At 37.2% G+C, this 20,026-nt stretch overlaps 2 protein-coding genes across 3 annotated transcripts; both read left to right on the forward strand.

Annotated features, from left to right (window-relative positions):
• Positions 1–4,658, forward strand: LOC113644200 (uncharacterized protein C9orf152). The gene is made up of 2 exons (XM_027148838.2): positions 1–373; positions 3,439–4,658. Exons 1-2 carry the CDS (start codon positions 163–165, stop codon positions 3,954–3,956), a joined length of 729 nt encoding a protein of 242 aa, XP_027004639.2. The 5' UTR covers positions 1–162; the 3' UTR covers positions 3,957–4,658.
• A 1,513-nt stretch (positions 4,659–6,171) lies between these two features.
• On the forward strand, positions 6,172–20,023 carry nub1 (negative regulator of ubiquitin-like proteins 1). 2 transcript variants are annotated; one of them, XM_027149599.2, is made up of 15 exons: positions 6,172–6,373; positions 7,129–7,259; positions 11,065–11,232; positions 11,312–11,376; positions 11,479–11,543; positions 11,653–11,820; positions 12,464–12,552; positions 14,166–14,272; positions 14,369–14,555; positions 16,325–16,432; positions 16,530–16,682; positions 17,304–17,450; positions 17,553–17,630; positions 17,772–17,967; positions 19,156–20,023. In XM_027149599.2, the coding sequence occupies exons 2-15, from the start codon at positions 7,143–7,145 to the stop codon at positions 19,314–19,316; spliced, it is 1,809 nt and encodes a 602-aa protein (XP_027005400.1). In that variant the 5' UTR covers positions 6,172–6,373; positions 7,129–7,142; the 3' UTR covers positions 19,317–20,023. The 2 variants fall into 2 exon arrangements, with proteins under 2 accessions (XP_027005400.1, XP_027005401.1); XM_027149600.2 differs by lacking the exon at positions 6,172–6,373 and adding an exon at positions 6,458–6,476.
• Positions 20,024–20,026: the final 3 nt, after the last annotated feature.

Raw genomic sequence — 20,026 nt, forward strand, 5'->3', positions numbered from 1 at the left:
ATGTTTGCACAGGTTCAGTGCCAATGCGCACTGACTTTCTGTATCTCTGCCTGTGCCCACTCACTTGTAGCTCCCACACAGGGTAAAAACAAGCTGACTGTGTTCGTGTGCATTGGATTTTGGGGGTAATTATTATATGAGAGCCTGGTGCAGGGGGGCAGGATGGCGTCTGCATGCTGCCCTCACTGGATGTGTCCGTGTGCTCAGCTCATCAAGTCGGAACATTACGGCAAGGAAACGAGCTGCGAGCAGGAGGAACTCCAACACACCATTTCTTCCCCGACCAACATGGACATAGCGCTTTTAAAAGAGCAGTACAACTCCATCAGGGAGAAACAGAAACGCGAAACCAGGGTGATCTGCTTTGCGAAAGGTAAGAAAAGACATGTGTGGTGGTGTTATTTAGATGTGAACTGGGAAAGGAGAGAGCTGGAGGATTCCCAGTTTCCTGCTGGTTCAGTGCGCAACTTTCTGTCGTGTCACACACAAAGGTGCAGGTGCATTTCTGTCATGTATCACAAATCCTCTTCATCTGTTGGAACCAATTCAACATTTTTTTTCCTCTTCTGAGATTACCACTAGGATCTGATCACATGGGGTAACTTTGTTCCAAGCCTATACGTAGAGTTCTAGCTAATAATAATAAAACATATTATATTAAGATAGAAACTTATAATAAGTTCACAAAACAATGGTAAAGATCAGTTTGGGGTTTGAATTAGTTTTAATTCTGTTTGCTTATTCTATTAGAGAGTTTGTTTTTATCTTAAGGTTAGTTTGTCTATCGTGGTGCTCAGTCCTGATAAGACGTTCCTGTGCTGTTTCTGCTTAGTGTATTTGTCATGCTCTTGTTTACTTGTTTACATTTCTGGCATTTAGCAGACACCTTTATCCAAAGTGACTTACATTTTTATTTCAGTTTATACAACTGAGCATTTGAGGGTTAAGGGTCTTGCCCATCAACGGAACCTTGATCCAGAAGGTCGTGAGTTCGAATCCCAAGAACCTTGGTGTACCCAGGACTCAAAATCACGATCTTCTGATCAGTACTCCAACGCCTTAACCACTAGGCTACCTGTTATAAATTGTACAGATACGATTAACACAATTACACATTTTGGGGTAATACTGTATAATGATTTTTGTTAGGTTCAGATCACGTTATCTCGTGCTAGAGGATCTCTCACTTTCTCAAGTGGCAGTCTAATGTAAATAATAGTAGTAGAAATAATAAGCACATGTACAGCAAAGGAATATAAAGATTCAAGAAACAGTGGCCATAAAAATTGTCAAAAATATTAAAATCCCTTGAATCATGTCCTTCCCATTAATATGATCCAGGGGAACAAATAGAAATCTATTAGGAAAAATAATGATCAGCTTACATTAGTGCCCTTATTTGTATTAGTCAGCCTACAAGGCACAATTTAAGTTATGAAAATGCTCCAGGTCTTGTGAGGGAATCTCCCGTTTACAGTCATCTTCAAGTCAACACACATGTTTTATATAGAATGCGTATCAGGGCTCGGAGTTCTTCACCCTATGTTTGTTGACTTGGAATTTGTGCTTTTGTTTATTGTTGTGTTGGAAGGTCAAATCTGGCTTTATTTTTAGCTGTACAATGACCTGCATGTTTCGTGACAGAAGAACAGCATGATGCTTCACTTTGGTATGGTGATCTTTGGGTGAAATCTTGTCTTGTTTTTGCAACAAATATATCTTAAAATAAAGCCTAAGATGTTCCACCTTGGTTTCTTCATACCATAACACAACTTGTTATGGCCAAACGTTTGTGGAGACCTGAGTATCACACCCATATAGAATATATCCCATTCCAGTATTACCCCCCTCTTCTTTGCTGTTATAATAACCGCCATCGTACCAGGAAGGTTTTCCACTAGATTTAGATTTAAAACATGGCTTTGAGGCATTATTTTACTTCACAGATATTCCTGCAGCTCATTAATGTTGCTGTAGATCTTGTTTTGTCTCTTGAAGCCTGCCAGATGGAACGTTTTTGTCATCCTGTTTTTGTCACTGTGGTGACCCTTTTGCTTGACTAGTTGATGATGGCCTTCACAGTGTTTCCTGCATGTAATGTTTGGTCAGTTCTTTTATACCTTTCTCCTGATTCATACTTTTCAGTATTGAGGTCCTGTACATGCTTTGTAAACGTTTTGTGGGCTCCAGGAGCTGGTTGAAACCAAGAAAATCCAAGAAAAATTTCAAGAAATTCCTAAAGCAACTAGCTGATCTTTATTTGGGGTTAATCAGAATCACTTCAACTATGGCATGGTATTATAATTATATTTAAACACGAGTTTGAATGTGATTGGTTGATTCAGAGCACAGTCACATGTCTCATTACAAAAGGGTGTACAGGCTTATATAACCAGGTTATGGTAAGATCCTGTTTGTTTTTCATTAGAATTTTGTCGGTTGCGTGATGAGATTAAAGCTGGAACGAGATCTGACTGAAATATTTTAGTCTCATGCAGAGAACCATACGCAGAATGACATTTGTCATTGGCAAATGACGTTTGTGACCTGTATTTACATAAATAACTACAGTACTTGCTCATATATAATTAATAAAAAAGGAAAGATAGGATATATAAAGGACATCAAAGACCGATGGCAGCAACAGTATGGACTATACTTGAAGTAAAATGCAGATATGTGCAGTTTTATGTGCAATTCAGTGCTGTGCAACATCAGCCGCATCTGTGTTAAAGTTGAATAGATGTGTACTGTAAAATGTGTTGCATTTTACATGTTTCCAGTATCCGTTGTGTGTATAGAAGCAGGGAGCGCTATACAGGAACACTGACCTACAGTATTGACCAAATATAGAAGGACATATAACCTACAGTTGGGTACAAATCAATCTGGAAGAAATTCAGTTCATTTAAAGGTATTTTGAAAACTATTCACGTGCATCCTAAATGATGCACCAATTGGGTATAATTGTGCAGTTATGCTTATCAGCAAGCTCAAAAATCTGAATGCTCTGGTTGATTTATTTGAATTTGCCCCATTAAACTGTTAAATGACTTTAATACAGTTGTATATTGTTCATGGTCATTCATTGGAAGACTTGATTAGTTGAAAGATGCACAAACTTTTATGCAACGTTAATCATCAGTTGGGTCATGGGGGTAGAAAATAGACCCAAAATAGAATTATAAAACCAATTTCAGGGACATGCATAAAAAGACTAATAGTAAAAATGTAAACAATTATTTTATATGAAATATTTTTCTTTTAATACACATTAGCACATGAACTGTTGGTCTTTTTTGCAATAATAAACTTATGTAAGTTTGTTATGCAAACTTGCGTTGAACTGTTAAATCTATGTCAAGGACAATTTCTTGTTGTTACTCTAAGATTTCTGACATCTCATTACATCTTCCTGTAATATGTTTTTGAATCCAGCATCCTCTACCAATGAGGAGATCTCTGGGAAATCCTTGGTCGACGTAGTTCCCATGCGACGGGTGCAACATGCCCTTGTGAGACAGGCATCTGTCCAAGAAAATCAGTTTGACTTTGTCAGGGACCCAGACAATGCCACGTGGCGCACACACCTGGGAATGCACCGCAGGACCTGCTCGATTCCACCCTACAACCACATGACCAACAACAGAGACTCAACATCAACCTCTACAGATAACACCGTGCACAGTTTGGAGGTCACAGAGTCAAGCGATCAGTTATCAGAGGACTGTGAAGGTTATGACAATAGACATCATCTCTGTAATAAAGTGCAGGAGGATTGTGGATCTGAGGGTTTCAGGAAGTTCTCTGCACCTGCTGTGCTGTCCAGACAGTTGAGCTGTGGGAGCTACCGGTCCACTCATACCCCTGTGAGTCCATACTACCCCTTCCCACAGCTCAAATGTCCTAAGAAGTCTGAGGCAGCACGCAGGCTTGGACTTTATTCATCATTCTGACAAATTGGTTGCAATACAAAACCAAAATAGACCAAGGGCTGTGCAGTATTGCTTTCTTACTTATTCATTTACATTATTGATTTCCCTGAAGTAATAAAGTGGTGACAGCAAAATTTGGTCTACTTGTATTCACCAAAATGGCTGAAACTATCAAATCATTAACAAAAAAAGTGTTAATTCCAGGTTTCATGAGAGATCTAGATTTATATTTTCTGAATATTGTGTAATACAGCAGTGGCTTTAAAACACAATGTACAGCATTTGTATTGTTTATATTATACACATTCATGTTATTATTAGAAGTATTATAGTATTCCAAAAGGCTGCTCTGTCAGAGTAGTGTGTGTCTCTGTGTGTGTGTGTGCGTGTGTGCGTGTGTGTGTGTGTGTGCGTGCACGTCTTTGTATGGAAGAGTGAGTGTTACTCAAGTGACTGCACACTCGGTGAGTATTCTCATGCTAAGGTTTCTTAATTAAACCAAATGTGTAATTGTAGACAAACAGATGCCAAGAAGAGCATAAGAAATTGTAATCCTCGCCTCCTGATAGGCCTTGTTTTGAAAAAAAAAAAAAAAAGAGTTGTTTCTTGTATGCTCCTTCATCACTTTTCAGGTAGTTTTTTTTTTTGCATTCCTTCTATCAAGCCTTAGACTTCTTTTAAAACTGTACACATGCTGTGAAAATAAAAATGTTTTACACATTGTTTGCTCTTTTTACTTCAAGGCAGTTAATATTAACCAGCTGTAGACTGTAGTAAGGGTTCACGGAGCTGCTTACAGTGAAGTGCCTTGCTCAAGGTCACTGAATATTGGCTACACTGCATTTCAAGTTCTAGCTCATACAATTACTGAAATGTGCATGTGTACAGATCTGCCAGGATAATTACTGTATGTACAACTTGAATCAGATGGTTCCAACACAACATTTCTCAATTCTTCCTAAGTATAAGTTTAATGCTGGGATATAAATAACAAGCAGTACTACGAGTTATGACATAGATTTGTAAGTTTGTACATAAATTATGTTAGATTTGGGTTGTACTATATAGTAACGTCTGAATATAAAAAGACTGTAGTATTGCACACTACATGATCGTTCAGCAAATTAAAAAGTTACAAAAAATAAAATAAATGTTACTGTGAAAACGGATCCAAGGTTTATTTGCTGGAATGTGACCTCAATCTGAACACCCTGCTCAGAATATATGTGACTTTATTATCTGTATAGTTAATATGTACACGCAAATATTTATTCAGATATTCATATCTAGTCTCGTAGAAATGAACATTTGAATTGGCATCATGTGCATCATGTGAAGTCATATTGGCATGCAGAAAGGCCTTGATATCAACTGTGCGATGTAAAGTGCTGCATGATGATGCATTTACGTGTATTGATGGTTTACGTGTATACACTTATTGTGTAGATAGATAGACAACAACTTTATTGTCATAATACAGGTACATGGCAACAAAATTCTGCTAGTGCAAATAGTAAAAATAAAACTAGTAGAAAGGAACGAGTACAGAGAAAGGTCTGTACGACAATAGATACATTTATGCAGGTATTATGTACATAAGAATAAATGAATGCAGAAGTATAAATGAGATTTTTAGGCCATTATGACCCACTGGTGGTGCATCAAAAACAGTAGAGGATCATGCTGCACAGTCTCGCTCTTATATGAACACACCTAGAAATTCAGGGAATCTGCGCAGACACGTGTTTGGAACACATCCAGGAAATAGAGAAGGAAAACAAAATTTGGTAAACGTGTCGTCGGTACGTCGTTCGTCGTTATCTAACCCTGTCATCCTCCCTTACTCGACACAAACACAACCTTGGATCAGTCAGAAAGATTACTACACAATCCACAGTGATCTGTGTGACCATTATTCACAGAAATAGAAGGAAAAAACTTTCAGAAAATAAATTTTGCTTTTACATTTTACAGTTTCAGAATTATATATCATATTCCAAGCAAAACATTTGGGTTGAATTACAAAATTTAATCTGTCTGCTGAAAAAAAAACTTGCATGTTTTTTTTTAACCACATTCATCTTTTTTATCCATTTTTGTTTACATATTTTATTACTTTATATCTACTTCCTGTTAACTGGCGTCTCCATGACAACCACTTCCTTACACAACCATGACGCACAAGACTTTACTGCCTTTCCATTGGATCGTGCTACAAAATTCGCGAATCTGCGAATCTGAAACCGATTCAGAGCCTTGGAGCTTTCTATTGGAGACTCAAACTCGTTTCCAAATGACGAAGCATTTTCTCGCTTTATTTGGCCTCTTGAAAACGCGCGGAAGGGAAAACGGGTGTGTTTACAACATATAGCGATTGTGCTAAAAGTTTTCACACCCCCCGGATTATCTGAACGCGATTACCTTGAAACAGCTGTAAGGTATGTAACGATGGGTTTACTGTGGATTGTTTGTGTTTATCTAAACCAGGAAGCTGTGGCTTGTAGATGTTTGGGATCATGCCGTACTGTACCCTAGTCAGAGGTGGGCTCTAGACTCCAAAACAATACAATAATGGACACATACAGTGACACAGAAATCAACAGAAGTTTTAGACTTCTGTAGCTGAGAAAACGCATATACACAGAGAGAGGTGCCAACATGTGCCCACTTGGCACAGGAGTGTGTGTTGGCACTACTACCAACCTCTTTATAATCTCTCTGATACACAAATAGAGCAATAAATCTTAACCAGTTAATGGTGAGATGTTATAAGATAGATTTATGGAGTTTGTAATATATGTTTTATAACTATTTTTTGATATACATATATATATACACACACACGTATTTAATCACTTCTTACATGTGTTATCTTTATTTTGGTACCTGGATTGTTCAAATGCACCTTGTAGTTTTTGAGATACACTCTATAAAATAGAGCCTGTCATTTTTGAAAAACAGGCAGAAAAATAGGCTTCAGACTTAAGAGGTTAAATTACATAGTGTGAAATGTCAATAAAAAATAACGAATGATCAACTAACACATTAATAGGGAATGTAGTGCAAACGTTATTGTACGTTATTATACGATGTTATTATTATATCATTGAGCTAGTTAGACTAGGAATTCCCCTGCAACTTTTCCTTTCGTTTTCACTTGAATACAATAAATAATGCTGCTTCAATATTGCAGTTACGGTGTGAACAATGGCCGAGCAGCACATCCAGGCGAAGCTCAAAGCTATGCTCAGATCAGACAAAATTCTGCTGTGGAATCCTCCATATACAACAGAAACTTATGAGGCTAGTCCTGAACACTTACAGGTAAGATCATGAAGAGAATTTCTAGAAAATGTCAGAACCAGGAGGTTTACTTTTACCAAGTCTGTCCACGTTCATTTCCTGTTGATGTTCTCCTCGAACCTCAGCTTTATCTACACTTTGTTTCTAACAGCTAATTGTATGATAATTAATATTATATGGCCTTGTAAGTAGGATATGACTGTAAAAACAAAAAAGTTACTACGTTTGCTATATGTATGCCTTTCACCATCAGCTCATTTCCGTAAAAGAACCAGATTTGACAAAATATTCTTTTCTCGTTCAAAATATTTTGGTGATAGATTATGATTTTTTTAATCTTTCTGTTGTTTGGAGAAGAATGCTTACTGTATCTGATTACTGAAACCTCACAGTTTATTGCTACAATTCAGTTTGTCATTCCCTCACTATCTGAGACAAAACAACGTCTAACGTTGATTCTCCCAGCTTGTCTACATCACAATAAAATGCTTTGTCTTGTACACAGTATAACTTTTTACTGGGAACATTCAACAGAGATAGAGCAATAATGAGTCTGGTACAATACTCTGTGTCCTACATAGACAGTATGAGTATTAAACATGAATACAGAATATATGACTGATCAGTTATTTACATAAAATGTGAGAAGTGCATGGTGAGAAGTGCATGGTAGTGTAAATAACAGTATTGTGCAATATAATGCTATTGTACAATATACAGCAACAGTAGTGTGTCAACCTACTGTATACAGATGATGTGATGACTGAGTTCTGATAATGCAGTACTTGTACGTAGATATGAAGCAGGGAATATAATTATGGTGGGTTGTTAATCAGGGTGATTGCTGAAAGAGGTTGTGTCCAGGGTACGAAGGGTCAGTAGTGGTAGCTGAGTGGTTAAGGTGTTGGGCTACTGGTTGGAAGGTCATGGGTTTGAACCCCAGCTCCACCAAGCTGCCACTGCTGGGCCCCTGTGCAAGGCCCTTATGCCTTAGTTGCTCAGTTGTAAGTCACTCTGGATAAGGGTGTCTGCTGAATGCCGTAAATGTAGTGATTTTTCCTACCCAGTTTCTAGTTCTTGTATCGTACAAGTCCTGGGTATTGGGCAGGTAGGTAATTATTGGGCAGGTAGGTAATTATTTTTACTGCTGTTTTTACTGTGCATTGCAGTCTGTTCCTGTCCTGTTTTGTTGCTGTTATATTGTTATATTTGCTGTTGAGCAAATAGCTTTAATAGACACACCTCCTTAAATTAGAGCACCTTGTCTGTGTGCAGATAGAGACTATACCCTTCTTTTCTGCATTCAGATATATTGCTACCTCACAGATCCTGGGTTATTGGTTTGTTTCTGAGGGGTTTTCTCCTGTTTTCTTCCACCTAAATGGCAACACTAATTGGCCCCTGGTTCTGAATGAATGTGTGAATATGTATACATTGAGCGTTGTGATGGTCTGACATCTCATCCAAGGTCAAGCCAGGTCAAGTCAAGAAGCTTTTATTGTCATTTCAACCATATATAGCTGACACAGTACACAGTGAAATGAAGTAATGTTTCCCCAGGACCGCGGTGCTACAAAGTAAGTTAGTCTTAGCCACATAAAGTGCCACGTGCCTAAACTAGTGCAAACAGTGCGAGGGAAAAAAACATTCAAGACAAATACACAAATTACCGTTGTTCGATGTGCATACTGTATATTAGGTGTATACCTGCATTCCTGCTTCTGTTCTTGGAATAGACTACAGACACACTATGACCAAGATAACCCTGACTAAGATAAGTCGCCTACCAAAGATGAATGAATTTGCATTAATTGGACTTTACTAACCACATGGCCACTAGTATCGGCTGGATAGTTTTGGTTGGGGAATTGTTGTGGTGTCAGCATTTCTGTTGTACATGATGGTGTACCAACAAATTGCTCATTAACCTACCATCATCATTTTGGTGCCACAACTGTACTGATGATGGACAACCATTCAAATAAATACCAGAAAACCAGAGGTCCTAAGGTGGTCTCCTTCCAATAATAGACAAATTTTGCAATTATATATATAACTTACTTCTATTGTTCTCAAAGGTTTGCATACCCTGAAAGAAATTGTTAAACAATGCCATTTATTTAGAAAATATGACTGATAATGCAAAATATTTTTTTCTTATTTAAGGACAATGGTCACGTGAAGTCATTAATTATCACAGAGATGTTTGACTCCTTTTTAAAACATAATGATAACTGAAAATCACCTAAATAACCATGATCAAAAGTTTACATACTGTATCCTTGAATTTTTGGTCAAACCGGTTGACACACAGAGATTTAAATGGCTATTAAAGGAACGTTTCCACACCTGTGACTCATTGTTTTTGTAATTAGTGTCTGTTAATAAATAGTCAGTGAGTTTCTAAGCTCATGAGGTGATACACTGACTTGGCTGGATACTGCACCATGGGGAAGAAAACAGAACCAAGAACTGCCAATGGACCTGCGTAATAAGGTAGTTAGGAAAAGGATATAAAAAGATGTCCTAATGCTTGGAAATGCCAGTCAGTACTGTTCAGACTCTAATAAAGAGGTGGAAAATAAGAGGTACTGTTGATACTAAGCCATGTTCAGGTAGACCAAGAAAGATTTCACCCACTGCTACCAGGAGAATTGTTCAGGACACAAAGAAAAACCCAACAAACTACTCTGAGAGAAATACAGATTGCTCTGGGAGAAAAAGTGGTGCTGTTTCAAGGAGCACAATAAGGAGGTACTTGAACACAAATGACCTGCATGGTTGAGTTACCAGGACAAAGCCGTTACTACACACATGCCACAAAAAGGCTGCCTTCAGTACACCAGACAGCATCTAGACAAGACTCACAGCTTCTAGAGCAGAGTCATTTGGAGTGATGAGACCAAAATTACTACACTACACTATGTTTGGAAAGGAGTCAACAAGGCCTACATTGAAAAGTACACCATCCCTACTGTAAAGCATGTTGATGAATCTCTTATGTTTTGGGGCTGTGTGAGCTCCAGTGGCACGAGGAAGTTAGTAAAAATTGATGACCACATGAATGGAGCATGTTATCAGAAAATGCTGGCAGACAATTTGCATTCTACATCACGAAAGCTGCGCATGAGGTGCTCTTGGGTGTTTCAACATGACAATGATCCAAAGCACAAGGTGAAATTGATCCTCCAATGACTACAGAAAATGGTGAATGTTCTGGAGGCCATCACAGTCTCCTGACCTCAATATTACTGAGTCACTTTGGGGAGATCTCTAACATGCAGTTTGTGCAAGACAATCAAAAAATTTACAGGAATGGGAGTCATTTTGCCAAGAAGAATGGGCCGCTATATGACCTGAGAGAATTACGGACCTCATGCACAATTATTACAAAAGACTGCATGCCATCACTGATGCTAAAGGGGACAAAACACGATATTAAGAACTAACGGTAACTTTTTAACAGGGATTATTTCATTATCTTCCTTTTTGTCATGCCTTGTTTGATGATTGTCTTATTCCGTTATACCTCACATATTCACTTGAGTCCTAAAAGAAATAAAATACATTTGTTTTGCCCTACTCATGTTTTTAAAAAATGGTACACACCTTGCAAATTCTCCACACACCTACATTGTACAAATGTACATTCCAGTTTAAAGGGTCAATGGTTATAAACACAAAGTTAGTGTACCTTAATAGTAACCACCAAGTGTTCAATTTTAACTTAACATATTTGTATTTACTAATCAATGTGTATTACCGATTGCTTTGGAGAGCGAGATGGCACTGGACCATCTCATGCTTATGTGTGATATGTTTTTAGGCGCTAGCCGTTCGATATTCACAATTGGAGGGATTACCTCAGCTTGATGTGGAGATTGCTTTGGAAGACTTAAGATCACAGGCCGTGAAAAGAGGGAAAGGAAACAAAACCTACAGGGAGACAAATGTTGCAACACTGGAGCTCCATTTACCAAAGGAAATGAGAAAGGTATTAACATTATAAAGTGTGCGTTGTTCTTGAAATAACATCCAGTGTGTTACAATATATTTTACGTGTCACTGCATAGAATGATCAGAAGAAACAGGACTTCGAAACAAAACTGGATATTACCACACAGGAACTGATGAATAAGTAAGTACAACGTTTTTTTTACAAATGCTTCATCAATCATAATATTTAACTGCAACAATCATCACCGTTTGTGCGTCCTGTCTTGTGTTTGTCATATTTTAGGATCAAAGAGAAATTTGAGCTCAAATATATGAAGCTGATTTTGAATGGAAAAACTCTAAATCCAGGTGTGTTATTGCATTTGCCTCATAAATATGTGAACCTTGATGTGTGAGAATTGGGGAACATCTGTGAACATTTTTTTTTCTATTTTTTTCTGCATCCTGCTTCTTTCAGATAAGCGACTCGATGAACAGAACGTAAAGAACAACAGTAAAATCATGGTGTTGAAGGTGAGCGAACCGGAAAAGAAGAAAGCCATGATGGAGGTAGAGGAACAGAAGCGTTCCTATGAAGAAAGTGTGCAAAGAACCCAAAAAGTTTTCCAGATTCTTTCAGAAAGAGGTGAGACTACGAGCACTTGGTTTTACACATCCATGAAACATTCTATCAAATTTCTGTCATGCTTCATCTGTGCATTTGCATCATGAGTCATGTGGAGTATGCGGTTGTATCAAAAAGAATGTGGTTAATTACGATGTTATAGATGTTATATGATCGTAGTTATAACCTTTATGCCTTAATTGAAGACAGAAACTATTGTGTATTGTGTCATGTTTGTTTCAGTCTAATAGATAATCAAGCATAATTCGTGTCACCTTGAATATAATTGAATTTTATAAAAGTCATAATAGTGACATTAATGTTATACAGTCTGTGTAAATACGTAAAATATTGGTGTAAATGTTTTTTGGTCCTGTGGGCAGAACATTCAGGAACATAAACCTGTACATTCACAAATACATTAGTATGCTCGTACAGTTTTGTCTAATTGCTTATTAGCTACATTTCTAATTGTAGATATTCCTATTCATAAAGTGGTCAGTGGAATAAGATTAGCCAATAATAAATAAAGCCGATATTATGGCTTCGTCACATCACAGTAAACTTTATGGTAGAATTATAGTTCTTTCTGACTTTATATCTTGTAGGAGGCTTTCACTTCTGTACTCCCCACTAATGTGCATGGCTTCTTGGCACTTTACAGATGGCAGTGAGGATCCAGACACCACCCCAGTTCTGGAGATTGCGGATCAGAAAGGCAACAGCATCCAGCTCTCACTCAAAGAGAAAAAGGTGACCGAGTCCCTGCTGTTCTGTGTTCTCTGTGACCAAATACATTTGGCAATACTCTTACTGACAAGAAATGTTCATCAGATTCCATTTGCAAACTGTTTAAACAGTGCTGTTAATTTGTCCAGGTTCAGTAACTTTAGCTAGTTACCTAAGAAACCCTCTATTGTAGTGAAAATATGCATATTGTTCCCTAATCTGGTGGTGGATTTCCATAGGCACAAACAAACTTCATTACCACCAGTGATCATTCAGGGAAAAGACATTGTGAGAGTGGACTCTTACAAATATATGAGTGTTCATCTGAACAGCAAACTGGACTGGACAGACAATACTGAGGCAATCCATAAGAAAGGGCAGTGCAGACTCTTTCTGCTGAGGAGACTAAGGTCTTTTGGAGTGCAGAGAGAGCTACTGAACACCTTTTTTGACTCTGTGGTGACCTCAGCCATATTCTATCGTGTTGTGTGCTGGTGCTGCAGCATCTCTACTGCAGAGAGGAAGAGGCTGGACAAGCTGATCAGGAAGGCCAGCTCAGTCCGGGGGATTCCTCTGGACACTGTATAGGAGGTGGGAGAAAGGAGAATGGTAGCAAAACTATCATCATTGCTGCAGAACGACTCTCACCCCCTGTATGAAACGGTTTCAGCTCTGAGTAGCTCCTTCAGTGACAGACTGTTACATCCTAAGTTTCTGAAGGAGCGATACAGATGGTCTCTTCTCCCTGCTGTTTTTAGACTTTACATCCAAAGCTGCGCCCAGTGAACTAGTGACACTAATATACACTGGATTACTGTTTAACTGCAATAATAACAATAACAAAGTATTTTAAACAAAGCGTGCAATAACAGAAATAAACTAAAAAAAAAGTGCAATATTACCTGTGTGCAATATTAAGAGTTAAGAGTCAAGAAGCTTTTATTGTCATTTCAACCATATATAGCTGTTGCAGTACACAGTGAAATGAGACAACGTTTCTCCAGGATCAAGGTGCTACATAAAACAAAGATAGGGCTAGGACTTAGTAAGTAGTCCTAGCCACATAAAGTGCATCTGTGCAACCTGGTGCAAACCGTGCAAGACAAGACAGACAAGACAGTGCAGGACAATACAAACAAGACAGACAAGACAGTGCAGGATAAGACAGACAAGACAGTGCAGGACAAAAGACAGTGCAGACAAAAGGTTACAAGACAATACACAAAATACAAAAAAGACAGTACACAAAAGACAGTAAACAAAAAATAGCGCCGACCGACTAATGTCAATACTGTATGTAAATACTGTAAGGTCAGACAATATTGCGTGCAGTAATACTAGAATGAACACAGTTTCTTAGCAGCAGGTCCCTGAGATAGTGTAGTTAGTGAGTCTGTTAATATATCTGTTAGTGTAACTTCTTACTCATGGTCTCTTTTTCATCTTTGTATTTATACATTGTGTTGTGTATATACTGTATGTTATATGATGTCTTTATTTTTATTTTTTTTATATATATTTGCATTTCTTTCTCTTTGCTGCTGTAACAGAGAAATTTCCCCATTGTGGGACGAATAAAGGTATATTTTATCTTATCTTAATCTGCTTTGTCTGTTTATTTCTCTGTGGTGTTTTAGGCACTCATCCTAGCCATGGGCTTCCATGAGAAGGGCAGAGCCTTAATGAAGAAGAAGGAATATGATGAAGCTCTTTGTAACCTGCTTCAAGCAGATGAGCAGTTTGGGTACTGCTAATCACAGCTACCTTACAGAGAAATCAATCCAGATATTGTTAGTGTTATGATTTACAAATGGATTTGAAATGATTTTCTTTTTTCTAGAAAATGTGTCTCTACGCTGTTGAACACTGTGGATAACTATGCAGTGCTACAACTGGACATCTTGTGGTGTTACTGTGCTAAGGAGTCTCTGCACTGTTTGGAGGATTGCAAACAGAGACTGCAGAATGCTGAGCACTGCTTTCTCAGTTGTTATGGAGAAAAGCAGCAGAGACTGCAGAAAATCAAGGTTTTTACCTTTAATCCTCATCACATTGCATTAGGAATTAAGATTGGTGCGAGCGTTCTGAGATTAGTATATTTCACTGCTGCCTAGACTGTAGTGCTGCACCTAGGCTTGCTGTTCAGTCTAATCTCTAATCATTGTACCTGTAAAACACAGTAACTTCAGACTGTATTCAAACCCCTTCACTTTTATTTACATCTTTTATTGATTTAGAATGGATTCATTTTTTTTGCCATGAATTTAAACACAGTAACCTTTAATAACATAGCGGAAAAAAGGTTTTAGAGACTTTTACAGATTTGTTTCTGGAAAAAGTTATTAATGGACACAAGACTCGCTTATAATCGACGTCTAAAGACAATTATTAAAGCTTTGTTAATGAACGTTTACATACCGTTTGTTCATGCTTCTCCAAGTGGGATTCCTGGATCCCCACAGATACATAGAGCATGGTGAAGGGATCTGAGATCTTTTATTGCAGTGATGGAAATCCCATTATACTGTTACTAACATTAATATACGTCAGTATGCTTCTTTAGTAATTAACACATTTATTTGTTAGGTTTAATTGAATGGGTTCAATCCAAATTTCCACAACTAAAAAAAACACAAAAATTTAACCTGTTTTTTTTGGTGGAAAGTTTGAACCTCTGCTATATAACACTGTATATTATGTATAGTATATGACCTCAAGGCACTCAGAGGTTTTGTGGTCACCATATGCACCATTAAGGCATCATTTGTGTGTCCTCACTGCTCTGAATCATTCTCAGCAATGCACTTTACCTATTCTAAAATGACTGTAAACCTTGGGGCTTATTACTCTAACTGCAAAATGTTCCTCTAAGAAAAAAACTCCCATGTATGCAAGCAGGGATTTGGAGGTTAAATTACACATAATGATGTAAGTCTTCCACAAAATTTTTTCACATCAAATGTAATTGACTGCTAGACTTCCATTGCGAGTGAGATGTGAATAAGCAGGTTTTTAACCTTCTTTCCTCACTACAGAGAAATGTTTTGTCGACAGTAACTGCACAAACGAGTTTGATATAAAACATTTTAATGACTACTTTCTCTTATCGGGGAATGATTTTAATTACCGTCAATGCTTCTATGAGCAATTCTTATGATTTTTCTTCATAGATATTAATTTCCAGCATTATATTAATTGCCATCTAGCACTAATTTGTAGATTGTGGCAAATCATTTTCAAATCATTTTTATATAGAACATATTGTGCTAGATTTTTTTTTGTCATTTCTCCATTTCAAAATTTTGTTTATCATCCCGAAGAGTATTCTCTAGTCTTTCATATTATATATGTATGTAATAACCCTGAGGTGACAAACATATTCTAATCTGGCCTGAAAGAGTTATAAAAACACCCATTCTTCCACTAGGGAGCATAAAAGAGCAATAAACATTATTTTATTGGCAAGCTGAAAAACTTCCATGTCTCTTTATGAACCATGTTTCTAAATGAGGAATTTCAGTAACAAGTAAATAGTTGTGCAATCACATCTTGTAAGTAATTATAATGTGTATATAATTTATGTAACTCTATCAGTATTGTGCTCTTTTGTGTATAATATTAAAACTATAATATTGTATAGAATTGTAGTGAAAAGACTTTTCATGAGTTTTGTAGGTGATTATAATGTATTCAGACATTCACAATGTAACTGTCGGAGGAGTTATTGATGTTATTGATCACTAAACTGATTTATTTGGTCCTGCTCACTTGCATGTTGTATGTTTTTGATTGTCAGGAGAATACAGGTGGAGAGGAGGTTCTGTTTCTCAGGCTGTATCTCCTTCAGAGCATGTTGGCGTACTTGAATGGCAATGATTTTGAAGCGTCTAAGAAACTCCAGAAGGTGTCTTTACAGTTCACACATTGTTTTCTGCCCATGCTGGGTAGCTGTTTATCTCACAGAAGTTGTGCTGATCACTGTTCTTTCCTCTTTGTGGTAGTGTGATGAGCTCTACAGTCAACTGAGGCTGGACCCAGAGAAGATGACCCAGCTACTGAATATGGGCTTCTCAGAGCAGGAGGCACGCCTGGGCCTGAGAGCCTGCAGAGGTGATGTGGCGATGGCTGCGATGCACATCACTTGCAGAGGACAGGTCAGACACACACACACACACACACATACACACACACACACAAATCAGCTTGAGTATCCATTGTATTCACAGCAGTGGGAAACACCGGCCAATTCAGAAGCAACTCAGTTCAACCTTTGATTTCATTTTAGGGAAGCGCTATGAAATTTTCAAACAATTTTTATGCATGTTGAAGCTTCATTATTTTTTTTTAAATAAATTTGTAGGCTCTTAAATCATAATACTTTTATTTTCATCCATTGAGGAAATAATTAAATGAATCTCCTTAAAGTTTTTTCTTTCTTTTTTTTTAAATCTGAATTTTATTTTTTTTATGCATGAAGGTCTGATTGTTTTAGTTCACACAGGATTCCTGTAAAAACACACACACACACATACACACACTGCTGTTTAAACCACTGTTCATTGTCAGGATTATTTGTTTGAACAGCCTACTTTAGCTTTACTTTTCTGGCATTTTGCTAAATATTTTATAAATGCCCTGCTTCTTTCTTCTGCCAAAGGTTGGCTTTCAAGGTGCTAACACCTATTTTATGTCAGACCAGCTGTCACTATTTTGTACACATTATAGTTAAGAAAGCTAACCACAAATTAATATTTAATTATGGTGCTCTCTAGTAGGAGCGGGAAAAGATAAAGCAGAAGGAGAGAAATAAGAGAAGGCAGCGTCTGGAAGCCATCAACACCCTTGTTGAACTTGGCTACCACAAGAAAGCAGCAGCCCAGGCCCTTAATAAGACACATGGAGATGTGGATGAAGCCTACAGGGTGAGACCTGTCATCATATTATATCCTTAATGTGGCTAAACCACTACCTTCAGTTTTCTTAAACATTACATTTCCACTAAAATTTGTGTTTTTCCTTCATAGTTTCTGCTGGATTCAATTGGACCCTGCAGCTCTGGGATCCATCAGCCAGACACAGACAGAGAGACCAAAGTGGAACAGGTGAAGAGCATCTCATAAAGAAAAGATTAAAGGCTTTTTACTAATGGCCTCTGTCATGCTCTAATCTGTCAGACTGTCAGTTTTTTTTCCTGCTAATTTCATTTTCTGCCCTCACTTATGTTTGTGTTTGCACAAGCACAGATTGTACACATGGGATTCCAGAGGGAGGAAGTGAAGGCAGCTCTGAATTTGGTGGGAGATGATGTAGCTCAGGCAGTTCAGCTGCTCATAGGTAATCAGGGGGCTATTCCTTCAGAGCTACGCACCCCCTCATCACCATCCTCCTCACCATCCTCCTCACCAGAAGAGCCCAGCACCTCATCAGATGACCTCACAGGTAAGGAACAATAATAGTGGATTAGTGTCTTAAAGTTGACAGAATGTTAAACAAATGATTCACTGTTTTTTAAGTCTTAATTTCTTACTCACACCTGTAGTATGTGCAATAAATTTAGATGGACCAAATATCTCCACCTTTCTCTGAAGTTAATTTTACTCTAAAATCAGTTTCATTCTACTTCCCATCAATGCACCAATGCAGAACTGAGTACTTCAGAAAAAAAATGGCGCTAAAGTTTCACCCAGTTATTGAAGATCACTTTAATTCACTTTAATTGATTGACGTGATAATATTTAAAAGTATACATACGCTAGGGCTGGGCAATATGAAAATATGAACATTTGGACATTTCACGGTTTTGATTTTATAAAAAGTATTGTCGCATTATTAAAGTACATGTGTGCAAATGAATTTAAAGATTTTTTTATATGCAGATATATTTTATTTAATACTTAATATCTGTAAAGATTTTTAAAATTAACATAAAATCCAATTCCAAATTTGATTTGATCCAGCTTCCAAATTTCATTCAGTTTGTGATCATTGTAAGAATACAATACAAAAAACGTTATTAAAAAGTAATTACAAAATCAGAAAAAATACTACTGCTATCCCAGAAAAGTGTGGATGTAACACTTTTTAAAACAATACAGAAATAGAACATTTCTGAGTAAAAAAAGAAAATTAACGTTTAAAATTCAAATTTATATTTATCCGTTTTTGTAATTTTCACAATATCGAAAGCATATTATCATATTGCACTGTCCAAAGAACAACTTCTTCTACTTTCCCGTTAGGGGTCTCCACAGCGAATCAACTGTTTCCACCTAACTCTATCCTCGGCATCCTCTACTCTCGCACCAGTTAACTTCATTTCCTCCTTTAACACATCCATATATTTCCTCTTTGTCCTTCATCTTGACCCCTTACTGGCAGCTCCATGTCCAACATCCTTCTATCAATATAACCATCTCCCTCCTCTGTACATTTCCAAACCATCTCAATGTTGTATCCTCTGGCTTGCAACCTCTGTGGCTAGATTGCATAAGAACTGAGAACTAATTAAAGTTTTTACATTTTTTTTTATTGACTCATTTGATTTAATTGGATACACTTTATTAGACACACCCGATTTATTTAGTTAGCCTGTTAAAAGTGTGTTAAACACCCTGTGTTTGTGTTCAGCATCCGGCTCGAGCATCCCTGATATTGAGATGGTGGATGAGGTTTTGAAGTACATCCCCGAACATGAAGAGGATTATCTGGACGTGACTCTGGAGGAAGAGGGTGAACTCCTCGGACTAATAAAGTCTTATCTGGAGAAGAGCTCTGTACACACCCGCTAAAGAGCTGATCATATGTGCTTTTTACAATAATTTGTGATCAGTGTAACGTATTAGGTTATCATTAGCCTATGAATCTGAGCCCCGATCGGCACTTAGCTACAAGGCAATAACTGAAGACATTTTCAATGTACTTTACGAATTTAAGCTTGATTTTATCACTTTGTTTTTCTTTTGCATTACTGTAATAGCTTAATTCTGGCATGAGTGTTAAGGGAAAAGTTTTAAGTTAATGTTTGTTCATAATGATATTCCTCGGTTTGAGTTTTCCGTTGAAAATGCATGCTCCCAAGTATATTTTTAGTCTTTCATCTCACAATATAGCTTCGTCTTTTCAACAGTCTTGATTTTTGCTTCAACACGAATAAATGTTTTCTTTTGAACTTTAATTTCTTTTCAAATAAATGTTATTAGTTTAATTAAGAAACTAATTAGTCTAAAAGTTGTCTTGAGTCATATTTTATATTTTAATAAAATAATTCCAATGACAAATTTTAGATACATTTATTATATTGTTTGTTATTTGCAAATTTCAAATAGTTTTGTTGTTTTATGTCTATAGGACAAAATCTGTTAATTGTGACTGTAAGCAGTGTTGATGTATTGATTTGAAACAGAGATATTTGTATGTAAAGGCTCATACATTCTCGTTTAGTGGAGCGTAATGAGACACAGACACACGTTTAATAAAATACCGTCTTTTTGTTGTAGCA

The sequence above is a fragment of the Tachysurus fulvidraco genome, chromosome 3 (assembly GCF_022655615.1).
Source record: "Tachysurus fulvidraco isolate hzauxx_2018 chromosome 3, HZAU_PFXX_2.0, whole genome shotgun sequence".
NCBI lineage: Eukaryota > Metazoa > Chordata > Actinopteri > Siluriformes > Bagridae > Tachysurus > Tachysurus fulvidraco.

Bases quoted from the DNA above. Each gene is read 5' to 3' on its own strand.
- LOC113644200 (XM_027148838.2), top strand. From the start codon at position 163: ATGGCGTCTGCATGCTGCCCTCACTGGATGTGTCCGTGTGCTCAGCTC. The intron at 374-3,438 runs GTAAGAAAAGAC...TTTTGAATCCAG, and splicing joins GGTGATCTGCTTTGCGAAAG to CATCCTCTACCAATGAGGAG.
- nub1 (XM_027149599.2), top strand. From the start codon at position 7,143: ATGGCCGAGCAGCACATCCAGGCGAAGCTCAAAGCTATGCTCAGATCA. The intron at 11,544-11,652 runs GTGTGTTATTGC...TGCTTCTTTCAG, and splicing joins TGGAAAAACTCTAAATCCAG to ATAAGCGACTCGATGAACAG. The intron at 17,968-19,155 runs GTAAGGAACAAT...GTTTGTGTTCAG, and splicing joins CTCATCAGATGACCTCACAG to CATCCGGCTCGAGCATCCCT.